This window comes from Felis catus, chromosome D3 (genome assembly GCF_018350175.1).
Source record: "Felis catus isolate Fca126 chromosome D3, F.catus_Fca126_mat1.0, whole genome shotgun sequence".
NCBI lineage: Eukaryota > Metazoa > Chordata > Mammalia > Carnivora > Felidae > Felis > Felis catus.
In genome coordinates, this window is record NC_058379.1 from 20,732,393 (window position 1) to 20,751,954 (window position 19,562).

Here is a 19,562-nt window from a genome sequence, read left to right on the forward strand (position 1 = left end):
GTGAGTTTGGTTCTGAGTTTTCTGTTCTGTTCCATTGGCCACTGTGTCTACCTTCCATCCACACCACTCTGTCTTGTGATAGGAATTGAATTACACTTCTCTACAAATTGGGAAGAATTGTCATCTCTACTATATTGACTCTTCTAATCCTTAAACACAACATATCCCTCCACGGTTTTGGATCCATTTTGATCACATTTCCCAGCATTGTCGAGATTTCAGCATCGATGTCCCGTACATGTTTTGTTAAATATTCACCCAAATACTTCATCATGGAGTGGTTTGAAGTGTTATTTTTACCTTGTTTTTCACAAGTTTATTGTTCGTATAGACGCAACTAAATGATCTTTCTACATTGATCTTGTGTTCTGCCACCTTCCCGAAATTGCTTATTACCCTTTCAATTCATATATTTACATACATATTCATAGCTCCCTTTGTATTTTTCCCCTATATCATCCTCTGGCCTGAAAATAGGGACAATTGCCTCTTGTTCTCCTTAGTCTGTATGCCTCTCATTGTTTGACTTGCCTTATGGTTTGGTCAGGCACATCCAGTCCTATGGCTAACAGCAGTGTTGAGACTGGACATGATGACCTTGGTTGCCACCCTGGGGGAAAAGCTTTCAGAACTTCACCTCAGTGTGTGTTAGCTGTGGTGTTTCATCATTTTCTTTATCAAGCTGAGGATGTGCTCCTCTATTTTCATTCTTTGAGAAATGTTGTTTTTCTCATTTATTCATTCATTCATTCATTCTCATTCTTTGTCATGAATAGGTTTTGCATTGTGTGAAGTGCTTTTTCTGTATTGATTGATAAGACCAGGGTTTTTTTTTAATAATTTTTAAAATTCAGTGTATTCATTTATTTATTTAGAGAGAGAATGATAGCTTGAGCTAGGGAGGGGGAGAGAGAAGAGGAGAGAAAGGATCTCAAGCAGGTTTCATGTTGTCAGCGTGGAGCCCCATGGAGCACTTGACCTCAGGAACCCTGAGATCATGACCTGAGCTGAAATCAAGAGTCCTATGCTTCACTGAGCCAAATTGGTGCCCGGGGTTTTTCTTATTTAGCCTGTTAATATTAGAGATTACATTGACTGATTATTCAATATAAAACTGTCCTTGCATACCCACAATACACCCCATTTCATCGTTGTGTGTATTTCTTGTGATACATGTATATAACTGAATACTGGTTTTTTAATATTTTCTTTGAAATAGTTTTCTGCTTATTTGTGTGACATATTCCATTTTTTGTCTATTTTGTGCTAGGGTGCTATTGACACCAGCTACTGAATGACAATCTTAGAAAAAATGATTTCTGGGGCACCAGGGTGGCACAGCGTACTATTCATGATTTCTGCACACGTTGCGGTCTCACAGTTCATGGCATCGAGCCCATCCGAGGGTTCTGTGCTGATAGTGCAGAATCTGCTTGGGTTTCTCTCTCTCTTCCCCTCTTTCATTCTCTCTCTCTCTCTCTCTCTCTCTCAAAAACAAACTTAAAAAAAAAGAAAGAATTCTTACCTTAACCCAATTCAGCATATTGATCCACAAGCAAGGAATATCTATTCATTCATTCCAGTTTTCTCTAATTTCCTTTATGATGCTTTGTAGTTTTCCATATACAAGGCTTTCAATTTTTCCAAAATACATCCTTAAGAATTGCATAATTATATCACTATAAATGGAACTGCTTTTATTTTTATATATTGATGGTTTATTGCCTCTCTGCAGACTACCATTTATCTCCTCATTCTGTTTTTGTAACCTGAGGGCCAGAATTGAAGCAATCATTCCCAAACCATCTGCGACTGAGCCCTAGAGCTGATTGGGAATCAACACCTTTTGTTCTCGGACATCTCCACTGAATATTTTTTTTATCTCTCAGCAACAAAGTTTGCCTTTGAAAAGATGAACACGGTGAGAATGGGTCATCAGTCTAAAAATATAACTGAAGGAAAGGATATGACAGTGTCACATCATCTGTCTCTGGGACAACGGAGGGTCTGTTGAAGATCTGAGCACAGAAGTCACCCCCTGAGCCACCTGAAGGGTAACGTCACCAGACCCAGAGAGTGAAGGGAGATTTTGTCTCACTTCCCAATGGGACTGACGCACTACATAAGCATTAGCACTATCCTGGCATATGAGACAGTAATAGTCAGCTTGTCCTCATGCTGGAGTCCAGAGATATCAGAAAACCTGAACTGGTCAAAGCATCTTTGGATCCGGAAAATGATAGGAGACCCAAGATCCCTGGAGTGCATCTGACTCTGATTTGGATCTCAGCAGAAACCAGGGATGGCTCTTTGCCTTCTGCCAGTGCCTATATATGGTGTCACTTCTCAGGGTGCAGATGTGGGTCAGCACCGGCTGGGAGAGGTTTGCTTCTTCCAAACACAGACACTCCTGTGTAATGGGGCAGGGATGGAGGTGAAGCTGCTTGGGGGTCTGATCCAAAGGGGTTGACAGAGGGACAGGGGACTCCCCAGTTGTCCGAGAACTGGAAGGGAATGTGAGGGGTCTACATGCAGCTGTATGTTCTGTCCATTTTCCTCCCGAGGGATGGACCCTGGAGATAGGAAACTACAGCAAGATCACTTCTAGTTTCCTCTGAAATCCTAACGTGGAGATGGAGGTCAGACCTGAAGAGCCAGAGGGAGAGACTGAAGGTCTGAGGGACACGGGAAGAGATGGGAAAAGAGGAGGGAGGGTTTGGGGGGTGTTGGCAGGGAGAGTCTGCAGGATCTGGTCCAGATTCACATGTAGCTGGTTCAGACAGAGGGCACTTTGACTATGACTAGGGTTATTGTCCATATGTCACCTGTGGGTACATCAGTAGTAACACAAAGCCCTTTAAGGGTGACATGGTGACACCGATGTGGGGATGAATGTTTGCTGGGCGGCACGTTCAGGTGCAGACAGAGTATTTATTCCTGCGCATCTTCTCCAGACCCCGTGGGGACGTGCGGTTGGCCTCTGTTATGTCAACTGTCAGTGTCTTCCCGGGATGCCCAATTTGTTCTCACATTACATTCAAACATGAGCATTTCTATTTTCCCTGTTCAAGGAAAGATCTTTCTGCAGAAGAATCCCATCTGCATGTGTCTCCAGGTAAGTTTCATACTGAAAAGATGCTGGGAATCATGATCTTTGTGCACAGGTATTTTCTCTCGCTTGCTCGCTATCTGAGATGCTGTGAGCAATGAAAGCCGCTGCCACTGCCATGAGCTGTAGCACAGTAATAGCCTCGTCCCCAGGCTGCGACCCAGAGAGGAGCAGAAGCCCTGCCTTGGCCGAGGCATCTTTGGATCCAGCGAAGAGGCTGGGCACCCTGGAGTCTTCTCCATTCTGAGTCTCCCCCTTAAAATTTCTTGCAGGATTTGTTTAGTGGTCACAAATTCCTTTAGCTTCTGTTTCCCTGTTAACTCTTTATCTCTCCTTACATTCTGAATGACAGCCTTCCTGGAGGAAAGATTGTTGGCTACATATTTTTCCCATTCAGCCCATTGAGTATATCCTGACACTCCTTTCTGGCCTTCCAAATTTCTGTGGACAGATCTGCTGCGACCTTGATCTGTCTTCCCTTAGAGGTTAAGGACCTTTTCCCCCATGCTGCTTTCATGACTCTTAGTTTTTCTGTGTATTTTGTGAATTTAGCTATGATATGCCTTGGTAATGGTCATTATTGTGGAATCTAATTTGTGCTCTCTGTCCTTTTGGATTTTGATGTCTGTACCTTCCCTAGATTAGGGAACTTTTCAGCTATAATTTGCTCACATATATGTTCTCCCCCTTTTTGTCTCTCTTCATCTTCTGGGACGCCCATGATATGAACGTATTCCTCTTAGTAAGTCCCTGAGTTCTCTAAATCCTGTATTGTGATCTTTTGCCTTTGTTTTTCTCTTTTTTTCGGCATTATTATTTTCCAGAATTTTATCTTCCATAACACTGATTGTGCTCTGTTTCATCCATCCTCACTGTCATGGCATCCATTCAAGATTGCAAATCAGTTATAGCATTTACAACTTGGGCTTGACTAGATTTTAGTTCTTTTGTCTCTGCATAAAGGGATTCTCAGGGGTCTACTATGTTTTTTTCAGTCTCAGCTAGTATTCTTATAATCATGGTTTTAAATTCTAATTTAGACATCTTACTTATATCTGTGTTGATTATATCCCTGCACATCATTTCTCCTTTTACATTCTTTTGCGGTGAATTTCTCCATCTTGTCACTTTGGGGAAAAAATAATAATAAATTAAAATTAAAAATTGAAATTAAACAAATTTTTAAAAATAAGCAAAGAAAGGAAGCTAGATGCTAGATGTGTCTTGGTCTGCTTGAGGAGACATCTTTGATGGAAAAGAGAAAAAAGAGAAAAGAAAAACAGTTTACAAATTTACAATATTTTTTAAAAAATAAAATTATACAAAATGAAGAAATAAAACAGAGTAAAAAGTTTTGCTCTTTTTTTATCCAAGAAAGAAAAGAAATAAAAACAACAACAAAAACTGGAGCAAACAAAAGAACAAACGAACAAGCAAACAAAATGAAATTGAAAGAAGCTAGATCCAGTTTCTCCTAGAACTGAAACTTTGTAGCACAATATGGTCCCCAGATTCAGCCCATGGAAGGGGTTTGCCTTGTTCTGGGGGATGTGCCCAGAGGTTGCAGATGGATAGGGCTCTGTGTAATGGCTCCATTCTCCATTTGGTGGTGCTGCTTCGCTCACTGGGGTGGGTAAGTGTGGGTCTGCTACAGGCTAAAATGGCTGCATCCTGCTCTCTAGTCTCCTGAGCAGAAAAATTTCACACCCTCTTGGATGCGCACCCTGTCACCTCTCCTTTGTCTCAGGCTTCTGTCCATTCCCCACCTTAACACTGTCTGTGTTTATTTATTTATTTTGAGAGAGAGAGACAGAGTGTGAGCGGGGGAAGGGCAGAGAGTGAGATGGAGACACAGAATTGGAAGCAGGTGCCAGGCTCTCAGCTGTCAGTACAGAGCCCGATATGGGGTCGAACCCATGAACTATGAGATCATCACCTAGCCAACGTGGGAATGCTTAACCAACTGAGCCATCTAGTTCCCCAGAGCTTAGGTGTTCAAAGCATTTAGAGCACTCAGCACTTCAAGAAGACACATGTGTTAGTATAAATTGGTTGCAGAATAAATTAGATTGATACTAGGTAATCTGTCAATCTGAGGAAAACTTCCATGAAAGAAGGTATACTGTAAAGCACCCCTCAGTTCCCAACCCCATGCTACATCCCTCCGAGGGATTAGTGTGGCTGCAAGAAACCAAGGCCTAGCCAGAATAAACAAATAATAATAATAATAATAATAATTATTATTATTATTATTATAAACAGATGTGGATTTCTCTTTCATCTTGTATGACCTTCATATCTAGGCCTTATGACTAGTGAGCATACTCTGCCTGGTGTTCACAATCTGGAAAATGTACCTGTTTGGGTGCAACTTTTTGGCCAACCAAACAGACTGGAGAACATTCTCCCTCTGTCTGTCTATGCCTCTGTCTCTCTCTTGGTCCAGATGGGCCTGCTGTTGGGGGAGTTAGTCATGAGAGTTTCCAGACCCTAGGAAACATCTGTCACCTCAACCTTCAAGTTTGTTTGTGCTGGAAAGTCTATTCCAGGAGCACCAGCCCAGTGTCCCAGTTCAGTGGGCCTGTGGCACCGTTGTGTCATAATTACCCGTGAGACTGGGGACGCCATTTTCACTACAGCCTCCTTACCACCTGTGCAACAAAGGTTTTTGCTTTCTTAGACTAATTTAGGAGTAAACTTTGGATTGTTGGGCAACCCAATGAGGTGTAGGCCAGCAGCATGGGTGGTGAAAGAATTCACCCAAGCAGAGCAAAGGAGATAGAAGTTGAGGGAATACACTGTAAGGGAGCAGCAGGCAGGACAGCAAAGCAGAGATGGTCTCCCAGAAGGCAGTGGTGGGGGCTGTGGTCAAGAGGGGAAGGTAAGGAGGTGTGAAATTTGTGGAGTTTTTTTTCCTTTTTTGGTACCTGTGTCTGGGTAGGAGTCAGCTAGGGCTTATAGATATTTTGAGGTGACTTGTCTAACAGGCCTGTTTGCATCCAGCCCACTCGTCACTGTGGGACCTTCTACCATACTCAGGTGACCATTGCTCAAGCCTGTCGCCTAAAACTGGCCTCTATGTTCCCGCTTGCTAGATCATCAATGACAAATCCTTGCCATTTGGGCAGAGATCTCATCTTCAGTAGTGGCTCATGTTGAACAGTGAGGGTGTGCTGTCCATACATAAACTTGTCTGTCCGTCTGGGGTTCTGTGCAGTTATAGACCAGAGCATGGTATTATTCTAACATGCTGACAGGTGATTTGAGTGAAATGCCTTGGTGGTCCGGTCCATGGGATTTAGGAGGAGGGGATCCTCTGGTGCCCCGGGCTGGAATCCTTGTTGAACCATCATTCATATATGAAATTGTTGCATTCTGGGAGACACAAAGTTAAAAAGTGGATTAAATTGGAGGGGGGATGGGGCAACAATTAGGAACATGAGTATTGAAGCCATAGGTCCTAAGAGAGAATGAAGACAGCGTAGCCATGACCAGGTTTCTTTCCAGGAAAACCATCCTTATGTTGCCCAGTCCCAGGGGGAGGAAGGTCATTCAATCAAACCGTAGACTTTTTTTTATGTTCCCTGATTGACCCTTTAGCAGGACACAGATACCCTCTGGGCTTCAGCTAGGACATCTAAACTCAGTCATTTCTGCAAACCGAATGTGACTAAAACCTCCAACTGGGTTTGTAGAATCATAAAGGCTCTACCTATTGTAGACCCTGGGGCATGTGTGCTGGGCTCTATTCCCTCCCTTGTGTGCACTCCTAGGATGCCTGTGCTGTCTCAGGCAATAACACTGTGTCACTCCTTCCTCCTCAAAGACAGGTGTTCCCACAGTGGAGTGTCCCATACACAAGCCTCCACTGAAGCTTCTCAATAAAAGAGATGCAGGGGTTTTTGTCTCACTTCCTCGTTATCTGAATCACTGTGAGTAATGATAGCTGCTCCCACTGCCATGATATATACCACAGTAATAGTCAGTCTCGTCCTCAGGTTGCAGCCCAGAGATGAGCAGAAGCCCCGCATTGGCCGAGGCATCTTTGGATCCGGAGAAGCGGCTGGGGACCCCAGGTCCCAACTGTGTACTGGAGTCTGAGTAGTAGTACAGGAGATACCGGGGAGGGCTCCCTGGACTCTGTTGGTACCAGTATATGTTATAGCCTCCAACATTGATGTCCCTGCTCAGGGTGCAGGTGAGTCTGGCTGTGGCTCCCAGAGATGCAGAGAGGGAGGCTGGCTGAGTCACGACAGGCTGGGACAGGGAACCTGCAAACACAGACACAGCAGAGGGAAGACAAGGGACAGGGGACATGAGATTAGGGAGCTGAGCCACAGGGATTTGACTCTGGCTGCGGGCCCACCCTGGTGCCCTGCATCCCGTCCCTACCTGCACAGTGACAGAGGAGCACGAGGAGGACGGGGATCCAGGCCATGGTGACACACCCCCTTCCTAGGCCCGAGATAGGGCTTGTCTGCCCCGGGTCTCTCTTATCCCCTGTGCACAGGCCTCAGAGAGGAGGGGCTGCTCATGCAAATGGGACCCACACCTGCCTCTTCTCCATGTGCACACACAGGGTCTGTGGCCCTTGGACACGGAGACTTCCTGATGCACTGCGTTCCCCCTGGGTGGGCCTAGAGGCAGCAGCTGTGGGGACCACACACAGGCCAAAGTCCAGGGGATTCCACCAGGCCCTGACGGGACACACCTGCCCTGTCCCCACAGGAAACACGGGGGCCCAGACCTGGGGCCTCCTGTCAGTGCAGGACTGCCAGCTGGATCCCCCTTCCTGAAGAAACCCTTAGACATCATCTCACAGCAGCCCCTGCTGCTCTCCGGGCAAACGTCTCATTCTTTCCACTTTCTCGTTCTTTCCCACTTCTCCCAATGCTCTCCTTTACCTGCGTCCCTGATGTTTGTGCTTCCACCACGTGAGACAGACCCTTCAGAGAACGATGGAGGTGCAATCCTGGTGTTGTCTCCCTGAACCGGGTTTTTCCTTGGGCGGGGCTATAGTGGGAAGAACAGGAGCAATCTTGACCCAGGACAGTCTAGGAATCCCGGTGGAGCTGATGACAAGATGCAGGGAACAGAGAGCAGGGGATCTGCCCCCACAGGGGGCTCCTAGGGGGCAGGCTGACTCTGGGTGATGAGTGAACAGGAACTTGGTGAGCGGTCACAAACCTTCACAGAGAAGGACACAGATTATGGAAAATTTTGCCTTTCTGGAGCATGGCAGAAAGGACTCCACAAACTCTGATGAGGCTGCTGAGGGTATGGGGACAGAGCAGGACCCGGGAGTCCAGTAGGACCACTGCGGGGCCATCCTGCATCCTCCCATCCCTGTGTTGGGAGTCTTTTCATTCCAGCTGGGCTTCTCCTGGTCAGTGCTGCTCATTAGAGATTTAGTTCTGCAGGAAGTTCTAAGACAGATTTTGGGGCAAAGAGAATTAGAAGGCAACCCTGGGGGATGGTTGGGGGAAGATGACAGCAGAGAAAACAGGAAGGGTGAAAGGGGTTGTGTCCCCAAGTGGGACAGAGGGAGGTAACTGAATGGACCGCAGGCTGTGGGAGAGGGAGTGATGGTCCAGAGAGTTAGGTGGCTAGAGGGTGATGCCCACAGAGACAGGAATGCCCTGACTGACACAGGGGAAGTCAGGTGGGAGAGCAGATGGAGGGCAGGTGGTGGGTCTGTTGTCCCCGTGTCAAACTGAGACCACGGTGTGACATGTTGTGAGGCGTGGAAACATCACAGACAACCAGGGCTTTAGGGACGCCTTCTGTCTCCCATAGGAAGGATGTGGGTGTTACAGTATTTGCCTGACTGATGGCTTGGCCTGCATAACTTATTCAGTTGGTCTCCATCAGCAGATTAGTGAATGACAATATGGCTTTTAATGTCATTTGAATAAGCATCTCACAGGGAGCATGTTGCTGAGGTTGCTGGCTCTGACCATTTGTTGATATATTTAGGTGCTGAACCCCCTCCCCTTCATTATATGTGCAGGTGCGGAAAGGAAGCCCAGTCTTGGGGGTCACACTGGTGAGATGGACACACACTGGGAGAGATGGGATGGGCACATAGGGATGAACCACTGCACAGCAGAATCAGGCTAGGGAGCCTCCCTTCCCATGGTGGTGTTGACCATCCTCCCCCTCACTTGCTTCCCTGCTGCTCAGGGCTGAGACATTCTGAGCCCTGGTTGCACATCTCCATAGATTGAGATCACTGTGGAATGACACTACCCGGAGACAGCATACAGTGCTAATCTGCCTCATCCTCAAGCTGGCCCCTGTGATGGTGAGGACGGCTTTGTTACTGGAGATGGACCTGGAGAAGTGATCAAGGACCCGAGACAGGTGATTGTTTATGGTAGATAAGGGGGTGGGCACCCCTGCCTGGAGTCTGTTGGTACCAGCCAGGGAAGTTACTGATAATTACTGACCCAGAGCTAAAGTCACACGTGAGTGTCACCATGCCTCCTGCAGACACTGACTGTGATAGCTCTTGGATAACCACAGTATGAGAATTGGTTCCTAAAACCAAAAGGAGGCACATGTGTTATTATGAGAGGCAAGGGTCACCCTGAAACCTTGATTTTATGTGCCCTCCAAGAAAGCAGGGTCTCTTCCCCTGACCTGAGCCATAAGCAAGGAACCTGAGAGGAAGCACCATCCAGGCCATGGTGGGGATCCTCACAGGTCTTGCCTCCTCAGGTGCTTGGGTTGGATTGGGGTCTCCTCTGGGTCTTTTCATGCCTGCAGACCTATGAGGAGGAGAGGTGCTTCATGCAAATTAACTTCCTCTCTTTTGCTGCCCCTTGGTCACCCTGATGTCCCCTGGGGGAGACCTTGAAAGAGGCATATATTGGGACTACACAGACTCAATGACTGCAGGGAGCCTGGGACACTGAGTGACAGGGTGACATCTTGCCCCGAGTCATCTCCTCCATGTCCCTGGTGGCCTCAGTCCCAAGTTTCTTCCCTGGAAAGGCAGACTGAGGGCATGCATCTGCTTCTCACATCCTGGCCATGCTTCTAGTTCATTCCACATGTACCCCATCCCTGGGAATATTTTCTGCCCTCCCCAAAGAAATGTCCTCTTGTCTCTTTGGAGAAACTTAGTGGTCAGTCCCCCAGGAGTGAGTCCACGGGGAATTTCAAAGCCCACGCTGGGTATGAACAAACAAGGGCTCTTCTGACTCAGTCCTAGTCCCTGTCTCCTGATAGCCACGGGGCAGAAGACCAGAGGTGGGGGAGTCTACACCAGAGGCACCCCAGGCTGTGGAAGTCACCCTCATTTGCTCTTGGAAGCCATCTATTATCTGAAGTAGCAACAATGTAACTGCTGGTTTTGAGGGGAAGGTAATCATATCACCATTAAATTATGAGATTTCTCCAAACATCAAGGAACAAAAGAATCTGAAGGAAAATGGCACTGTCTGAAAATATTGTGTGACCATCCCCAGGCATTATAAAATACCCTTGCCTTGTGAAGTCGCTATGCAGCATAAAGAACCAAAACGGTGGCCAGGGAAATGGAAAAACATACAACTTCTGGAGTAATAGGTGAAAGAAAAGACACAAAATTGGACTTCATCCCACTTTGGAATAAGAATGTGATCCAATGCTCGTTTCTGAATGGTTAGTAGATTGTTTCGTGATACGTATACGGCCATTGCTTTCTTTGTCATCAACTGTGTTCAGAGACTTAACGCACATCAGGCGTAAAGATTTATAGTAAATTCGGGGCACCTGGGTGTCTCAGTCCATTAACCATCTGACTTTCGATTTCAGCTCAGGTCGTGATCGCACAGTTCCTGAGTTCAAGCCCTGCATCGGACTTTCTGCTATCAATGCCAAGCCTGCTTCTGTTCCTCTGTTTCCCTCTCTCTCTGCACCCCCTCAAAAATAAATAAATGTCAAAAAAAGATTCATATTAAATCCAATTCTGTTAGCCAAAATTATTCTTGAGACAGTGGTTAATGTGTAATTATATGCATCAGATTTCAAGATGAAGAAGAAGACCTAAAACTTAAAAGTTATCAATTCACATCCGTCACTACAAAATGCTGAAGCACATGACAAGTCACAGAATAATCTGAATCTTATCTGTGACTATTGCAGATAATGGAAGCTGTGTGTATTATGTATTTCATCCAGAATTCCGATATCCAGTGTTTTCCACAACAAAAGTAACCTTAAAATGTCCATACTACCCAAAACAATCTATAGACTCAAGACAATTCCTATGAAAATTCCTATGATATTTTTCACAGAAATAGAAAAAATGTCCTGACTTTTGTATAGAGGCAGAAAAAGACCTTAAATTGCCCAAGCTTTCCTGAGAAAGAAGAATAAATATCTGGAGGCACCATACTTCCTGCTTAAATTTATAACAAAGTTCTAGGAATACAAACAGTATGAAACTGGCCTAGAAAGCCACACATAGATAGATGCCACAGAATACAAAGACCAGAAGGTAATCCAAGTTCCTCTTGACCACCAGGGAGCAAGTACACTGCAAACAGGGCCTTTGCAAGGTTCCTAGAGGAGAAGTGACACGGAGTTTGGAGGGGACTCAGATAGGCATATGCATGAATCATACCGCAGGGGACCCAATCGAGATCCTAAGGTCCTCACTGGTGTTCCTGACACACTCTGGGAGAGAAAGCTGGTATTCTTGGACACCTTGCAATGGGACACATTGGTACGCATGCCACGGTGGTCAGCATGCATCCACATGGTCGATCTGGGGTAAGAAGCCCAGCCTAAAGACTCTCTCAGCCGCGTCAAGCCACATCTGCAAAGAGCCCCATGGGAGCTGCCCTCTGCCCTCTGCTGCTTCCTGCATTGGCATGGGTTCCTGGGGCCTGGCTCCTCTGCCATTCCAGATTACCCATTCCCCTGTTGGGTGCTCGGGATGATGAAAAAGCTCTGGAAATGGACAGTTGTGGTGGTTACAAAACATTGTGAGTATACTCAGTACCTCTGAATTCCACAATAAAGAGTGATTAAAATAATAAATCTTGTTATGTTTATTTTCATCACTATAAATTATCAGTTCAAAGTCAAATTATATGTAAGAAGCTGTACTAATACAAACATCCTTCTTGTCCTGGTATGTGGTACCCTATTCTAACTCATCGTCATCAGTAAAACTTGACAGTAATTTTTAAAATTATTTTTCCTGTAGATTCCATATATAAATGAGATCATATTGCATTTTTTCTTTCTCTGTAGGGCTTATTTCTCCTAGGGTAATATCTGGTAATATCAGGTTCGTCCATGTTGTCACAAATGGAAGAACTTCTTTCTGGAAAGACATAGGACTGGACTTCTTTGTGCACAGATAGGGGACCTCCTGCCCTGTCGCCCCACAGCCTCCCTGCTGCTTGGATCACTGATGAGCCCTGATTGTCACAGGAAAAGAGAGGAGGACAGAGTCAGGGCCTGGGAGTTCAGGAAACCAGCCACAGGGGTACCCAAAGTCCCTGATGGTGACCGCTTTGGTAAATTCACATCTGCGGGATCTACTTCCCACCTTCCCAAGAGCAGAACCAGCATTTTCTAGCAATGAAGGAGCGCTGCATTTTCCCTTCACAAGCCCTACTGAGAGTTTTGCTGACACCTAAACTTTCTCCCCTGGCTAATCACCCTCCCCTGAAGTCACAATTTTCGCCCAAGGAGCTAGCCTCATTGCCCAGCCAGCTCTGTGCCTGCTAGTTCTTCTGTTCTGAGTCCTCCCTCGGCACCAATCTTATTTAGTACATCCTACCTGGAACAAACAGCTATTCAGCCAGCTCTGAGCACAGGAACCTGGAGGGAAGGGAACCTCTGCCCCAACCCCTGGAGGAACAGAGTCCACATTGTGGAGGACTGTCCACCTGCTGCAATGGTCCAGACTCTGATCAGAAAATTAAGACAGTGGGTGTGCCTTTGTAAAGAGAAAAAGGGCCAGCTCAACACTCTCTGAGTATTACACCTTAACCACCAGACAAAATGTCGGCATTGTCGTGGGTTTCTGTGTTGCCTGTTTGTTTGTTGGCTTGTTTGTTTTCCTGAGAGTAAAAGAGGTTGAATAGGATTCTGGGAGGAGGAAGGGTATTGTGACCTAGAAGCTACTTCAAAGGCAGTCAGTGTGCATTCAAGTTATTTTCAACTGGAAGAGAGTCAGAGTGCAGGGATCTGAGCAGGGTGAGGTATTTGTCCCACTTCCCCATGAGTTCGTGTCACTGTGACCAGCACTACTGTGCCAGATTGCACAGTAATAGTCAGCCTCGTCCTCAGGCTGCAGCCCAGAGATGAGCAGAAGCCCTGCATTGGCCGAGGCATCTTTGGACCCGGAGAAGCGGCTGGGGACCCCAGGGCCCTGGTGCTTATTTGAGTCTGAGTAGAACCTCAGTAGATACCGGGGAGAGGTCCCTTGTTTCTGCTGGTACCAGTATATGTGGTAGCCGCCAACGTTGTAGCCACTGCTCAGGGTGCAGGTGAGTCTGGCTGTTGTTCCCGGAGATGCAGACAGGGAGGACGGCTGGGTCAGCACAGGCTGGGACAGGGAACCTGCAAACACAGACACAGCAGAGGGAAGAGAAGGGACAGGGTACATGAGATTAGGGAGCTGAGCCAGAGGGATTTGACTCTGGCTGCGGGCCCACCCTGGTGCCCTGGATCCTGTCCCTACCTGTGCAGTGACAGAGGAACACGAGGAGGACGGGGATCCAGGCCATGGTGACACACCCCCTACTTAGGCCACAGAGCTGGGGCTGGGCTGCCCCTGGCCTGTCTTATCCCCTGTCCACAGGGTCACAGAGGAGGAGCTGCTCATGCAAATGGGACCCACCCCTGCCTCTTCTCCATGTGCACACACAGGGTCTGTGGTCCTTGGACATGGAGACTTCCTGCTGCACTGCGTTCCCCCTGGGTGGGCCTGGAGGCAGCAGCTGTGGGGACCACACAGGCCCAGGTCCAGGGACTCCTCCAGGTCCTGACCGGACACACCTGCCCTGGCCCCACTGGACGCAAGGGGCCCAAGTCCTTGCTTTCTGTCAGTGGAGGACTGCCCAGCTGGATGCCCCTGTCCTGCAGAAAGCCCCAGACACAGTGTCACAGTGCCCCCTGCTGGTCTCTGGGTGAACCTCTCCTTTCCCACCTCTGGCTTCCCTGATGCCTGTGTTTCCATAACCTGAGAATGACCCTCCTGGGCAAGAGAAAGGTCCTGCTGTGCAGGAATTTGTCCTGGTCTCAGTATAAGAGGGGTTTATATCCTTTTTCTAAAATCACTTATTTATATTGTGGGTCTAATCTTCCAGGTAGGAAAGGTCAACATGATGCCCAATGAGACCCTTTGAGGGGTCTCTCCTTAGGCACTCAGAACCATAATACTCATAAAATTACTAAAAGACAGAGCTTCTAAGGCAAAAGGATTTGGGGCTGACCACTCTCTGCAGTGGGAACAGCTACAGTCCCCGCAATTTGTGTCCAGCATGTTGTGTATAGAGCAATTATTCATTCAACAACCCGTGACGAGATGAATGAATTTCTAGTACCCCAGGCCACCTGGACCCCGAAGATTCTGTCAAAGCTATCTCATCTGAGTGATGGAGAGGTGGAGAAAAGTCAGGCTTTGTCCTTGAGATCACAGCCCCTGTGGCTCTGGTTTGGGACACAAGACTTTCCTTCAGAGTGCAGCCTGGATAGAGGTATCCATGCAGTGACTGAGGGAGTGACAGCCCACCACTGACAGCACAGGGGGTTTGTGTCTGTTGTCCCCATGAGGCTTGAGCTCCGTGAGAGCAGCACTGAGGCTATGTCACAAAATCAGTGTCCTGACCAAGCGCTGAGTGGAGCCCGTAGATCGTTGGGGGATGAGCTGTCCACAGGGACAGAGACTCTCCCCGGGATTCCTGACCATCAGCATCAGCCCAGGAGAGCAGGTGTTCAGGGCAGAGCACATCAGTGAAGACTATGATTTATCGCAAAAGGCCACCTCTGTCAACTGTATCCCTGGAGCTGCAACTGTGTCTCCTGTTGTCAGACACTGCATGTGGTACCTGGAAGGACACACGGGGTGCCCCAAGGACATACAGACGGGGATACTGCCCAGGTGCATGTGCGGTGTGCAGGGGAATCGGGACAAAGAGGTCTGAGCACAGCTGTGGTATGTAAGGTGGGATCTGTAGGGTGACCTAACCGATGTCCCTGCAGAAGGGGGATAGCCCTGGGTCAGAGGGCAGAACATGTGCCAAGGCCCAAGAAACAGGGGAGGGTGGGGGCTGGTGACCCTGGTGAACATGTCTCCTGGAGGGAAGAAAGATGGACCAGCTGAACACACGAATTCAGCATCTCCAAATGGAACAGAAAGACCTGGAAAAATAAGTATCCATTTACTTAACCCTGAAATCTGTGTTTCCCCTTTGGGAAAGCAGGTGAATGTACATATAGTCACCAAGGCCAAATAGATCCGTAATGATACTTCCCATGCACTTGCTAATTCTGCAGATCCGACTTTTTATCCTCACATTATTATGTCTTCAAATCTTGAGTGGTCCACACGATTGTCAGCGGAAACCCAGCTCTTGTCTCTTCAGGGGCCAGTGACATGGTCTTCAGGTGATGGGTGACGCCTGGGAGCTCAGGGTTGGGGTGTCGCTTCCCAACTGGCCTGAGGCACTGTGCAACTCCAAGGCTGTTTTTCCACGCTGACTGGGAATAAACAGCCTCCCCCTCAGCCTGAAGACCAGGGATGTTCAGGGAAGCCAGGCTGCTTGCCCTGCATCCAGAAACTCTGTGGAGACCCCAGAGGGCTAGATGTTTGTTCTTCCATTGAAATGAAGTTTGAGAACATGGCTCAGGTGTTGCTGAAGCCAAGCTTCTGCCTCAATGCCAGCAATGTTACTGTGTCCAGTATAAGAGAACCTGGCCATCATTCTAGGACCTTGATCACTGACGGTGGCCGAGTCAGCCCTGCCTGGCTCACAGACACTCTAAAGGGACCCAGAGGAGTTTGAGCAGGGCAGAAGTCCACTGTGAATGAGAGTGAGGGTTTGGAGCAGAGCTGGCACGTCTCCCACCCACCTTGGATGAGGCTGGCTCTCAGCTGTGTGGGGAGGGAGGGAGGTGAGGACGAGAGGGGCCAGGTCGTGATGGACATGCAGACTCTGACTTCTAAAGCTCTGTTACGGAGACTGGGCTCCTGAAAGTCTCCTTCTATCCAGAAGTTCCCATGTGGGTGGAGTTGCTGCACTCAGGTACGCCCTTGCTGTACGTCTGTCCAGCTCCCGTGCCCTGGGATTTCACAGGTGGAATGAGCCAGAGGAAGAAGAGAGGAGCTAACCTAAGGGCACAGGCAGCCTGGGTGGTGATGAGCCCCAGGTCCTATCAGGTGAGTATCCTCTAGCGAGCACACTGATGGCTGGCCCCCTGGTGGCCCTGACTTGTGTCCCTGTTGCTGGCCAAAACCACATGGATTATTCCATTCTATCCCACATACCTTCACACCCCAAAAACATCCTGTCCTCTGTGACAAAACTGGCACCCCAGTTAGAGGCCCGTGGTTGTCTGGACCCTCGTTACTGAGCTGCTTCTGATGGCCGTCAGGTGCTGGGTCCACAGCTCTGGGCTCACCCGTGTGCTTCATACACGTGCCCACAGCACCCCTTTCTAGCCCCGTTACAGGTGACAAAGCACGTGAAAGGCAATGTGAGTATCGCACCTGGGGGAAGGAAAGGCCCTCTTGACTCCTGCCACTTCCACCGCCCCCTCCTCACTACTGGGGGAGATCCCTCACCTCAGGGCCCATCACTAGGCTGCAACCTTCTCACCCCCCCCCACCACCGCTCCATTCCCTGAGCAGCCTCCCCAGATCCTGACCCTCCCTCATGGGTTTACATGAGTGGAGGACAGGGTGACCAGAGACCTGGCCCCTGAGGAATGATGTGTCCTCGGCTGGCACAGCAGGCAGACAGAAGCCTGGACGGCCACATCCCACGGCTTGGGAAGGCTGGGGCGCTCCTCCTCCCTTGACTCCAGATTATTGAGCAGGGTCAGACCCCCGGGCCCTCACCTGGATTCCTCTTCTGTCTACTGCTTGTGGGAGTGGGGGAGTCCATCAACAAGGACCACAGGAGAAGGGATGGAAAGAGGCAGCTCTGCCTTGTCAGAAAGACAGAGGTGGCTCCCTGGGACCCACCTCTCAGCACAGCTCTTCCAGCAGGACCCGAGCCTGGACCCCTGACCTGAGGAGGAGGGGTCTGATGGGGACACAGTGAACAGCCTCTGCCTGGTCCCCTCCTCACGCTCCCCTCTGGCTCCTTGTTCATCTATGCAGCACTGAGACATCATCACAGCACGTCAGATTCGGGGGTTTCCTGTCAATACCTCCAATGTTCCAGGTCCACCTCACTGCCTCACCCTTGTTCGCTCTCCAGAAACATCTTATGTGTTGCTATTCATACTTCTTTGTCCTTTTTCTCTCCCAGGACATTTCAGCAACATGAGGAGGTAGATTGTCCCTAGCGCACTCACGCTGTATCTAAGCTCAAGGGTCATGCCTGGCACATACTTGGTGTTCACCAGAGGGTGTGGAGGGACTGAACTCTGTACAGTCATCTATCCTGATCAGGAACACATGGAATCTGCCTGCTTCTGACCCAATGAGGACTCAATTCCCAGGACAGCCTGCCCCCAGGTGCAGTAAATCCGCCCAACGGAAGAAAATCAGACAATGTTTTGCAGAGTAGGGCTGAGTTTACGGGCACAATTTGAGAGAACAAGGACACTTTTTGTAGACAAAATTCCATAGCCTTGGACTAAGACTCCACTTTTGGAGGAAATGAACAAAGAAGCAGCTGTGTTGGCCAAGGGGTGTGAGCTGCACAGGAAGTCCCATTGCTGAGGGGACAGCAGGTTTGGGTCTCCCTTCCCCACAGGACTGGAGCAGCTTGTGAGCTTTGAGACTGTGGTCCCACACTGAGCAGTAATAATCAGCCTCATCCTCAACCTGGAAGCTAGAGATGCTCAGGGAGCTCACATTCCCTGACCTGGAGCCTGAGAGTATGGAAGGGACCCTCACAGGCTGAGCACTGCCACCATAGATGACAACGTTGGGGACACTGCCTGGGAGCTGCTGGTACCAGGACACACCTCCAGCCCCAACATTGCTGCTGCTTCCAGTGCAGGAGGTGGTAACAGTCTTATTCACAGGCTTGGACACGGCAGATGGCTGAGTCACCACCGACTGGGCCCAGGACCCTGCAAGTCAGAAGAGAGACACGGGGTGAGAGAGAGGTCAGTGGACAGGGCCCATACATGGTTCCACAGTCCTCTCGTCTCCAGCCCCGATCCCAGCCTCCAGCCACCTGTGCAGTGAGCCAGCAGTGTGAGTAGGAGAGGAGCCCAGGCCATGGTGGAGACCCCTGCTCAGCAGTGTGTCCTCAATGTCCCTCGGCCGGGCTCCCAGAGTCTCTCTTATTGCCTCCAGCAGCCCACGGTGAGGCAGAGACCCTTCATGCACACCAGCCCCCTCCCCCGGGCTGGAGAGCCCCAGCCTGAACTCTGAACCCGACCCTTGTCTGGAAATCTCACCCCAGGAGGGGAAGGAGTGAAAGTTGTGGGCCTGACCTGGGGCTCCCCAAAGACCTGTGAGCACCCAGAGGCTCAGCCACTGTGAGAACCAGAGGCAGGTGGCTCCCAGTTGGGATCACAGCACACAAGGCTCAGAGACAGGCCACATCGCCCCCTGCTGCCCGAGACCCAGACATGCCCATATGTTTGGTCTTGCCCACCGAATACTTAAAAACATCAATAGACTTTATGATTTATTGTCACAGAAGAATTTAGTAGAATTTCCAGAGTTCCCAAATACACCAACCCCCTCCACCACCTTGTCTTTCCCATCATCCAACTCTAGCATGAGTGTGGTCACTTCTTATACACCATGAACCAACACTGACAAGTCATTGTCACCCAAAGTCTATATTTACAACAGCAAAGCTCACTCTTGAGGTTGTTCACTCAATAGTTTCAAGAGCTATACACTGATATATGTCCATTTTAGAATCATACAGAGCACTTTCACTGCCACAAAAACTTTTGTGCTCCAGCTGTGCATCCCTCCCTATGCTCAACCCCTTGCAACCACTGATGCTTTTATTGTCGCAATAGATTTGTCTCTTGGAGAATGTTACATGCTTTGAGTCACACAGCGTGCAGCCATTACACGTTGGCTGCTTTCATTTAGCAACGTGCAACAAAATGTCCTCTGTGTCTTTTTATGTCTTGGTGCCTCATATCTTTGTAGCTCTGATCAATATTCTATCGTTGGGGTTTACTCACCTGTCACCTCCTGAAAAGCATTGCGATTGGCTGCTGCCAGGTGTGGACAGTTATGCATAAAGCCACTGTCAACATACTTGTGCAGGGTTTTTTTGTACACATTGTTTTTAACTCC

General features: G+C 48.7%; 1 long non-coding RNA gene and 2 gene segments (V, D, J or C); 1 reads left to right on the top strand and 2 right to left on the bottom strand.

The window, feature by feature from the left end:
- LOC109496970 overlaps positions 1–19,562 on the bottom strand; it is a 927,213-nt gene that overhangs the window by 736,307 nt on the left and 171,344 nt on the right.
- Positions 7,379–11,056, top strand: LOC111557378. Of its 2 annotated transcripts, none has more exons than XR_006588105.1 (2): positions 7,379–9,472; positions 10,910–11,056. It is a non-coding gene; the product is annotated as an uncharacterized LOC111557378 (long non-coding RNA). The 2 variants fall into 2 exon arrangements; XR_006588104.1 differs by lacking the exon at positions 7,379–9,472 and adding an exon at positions 10,325–10,756.
- LOC111557373 lies at positions 17,851–18,517 on the bottom strand. The segment is given in 2 exon segments: positions 17,851–18,364; positions 18,472–18,517. Coding segments are annotated over 2 exon segments (549 nt in total).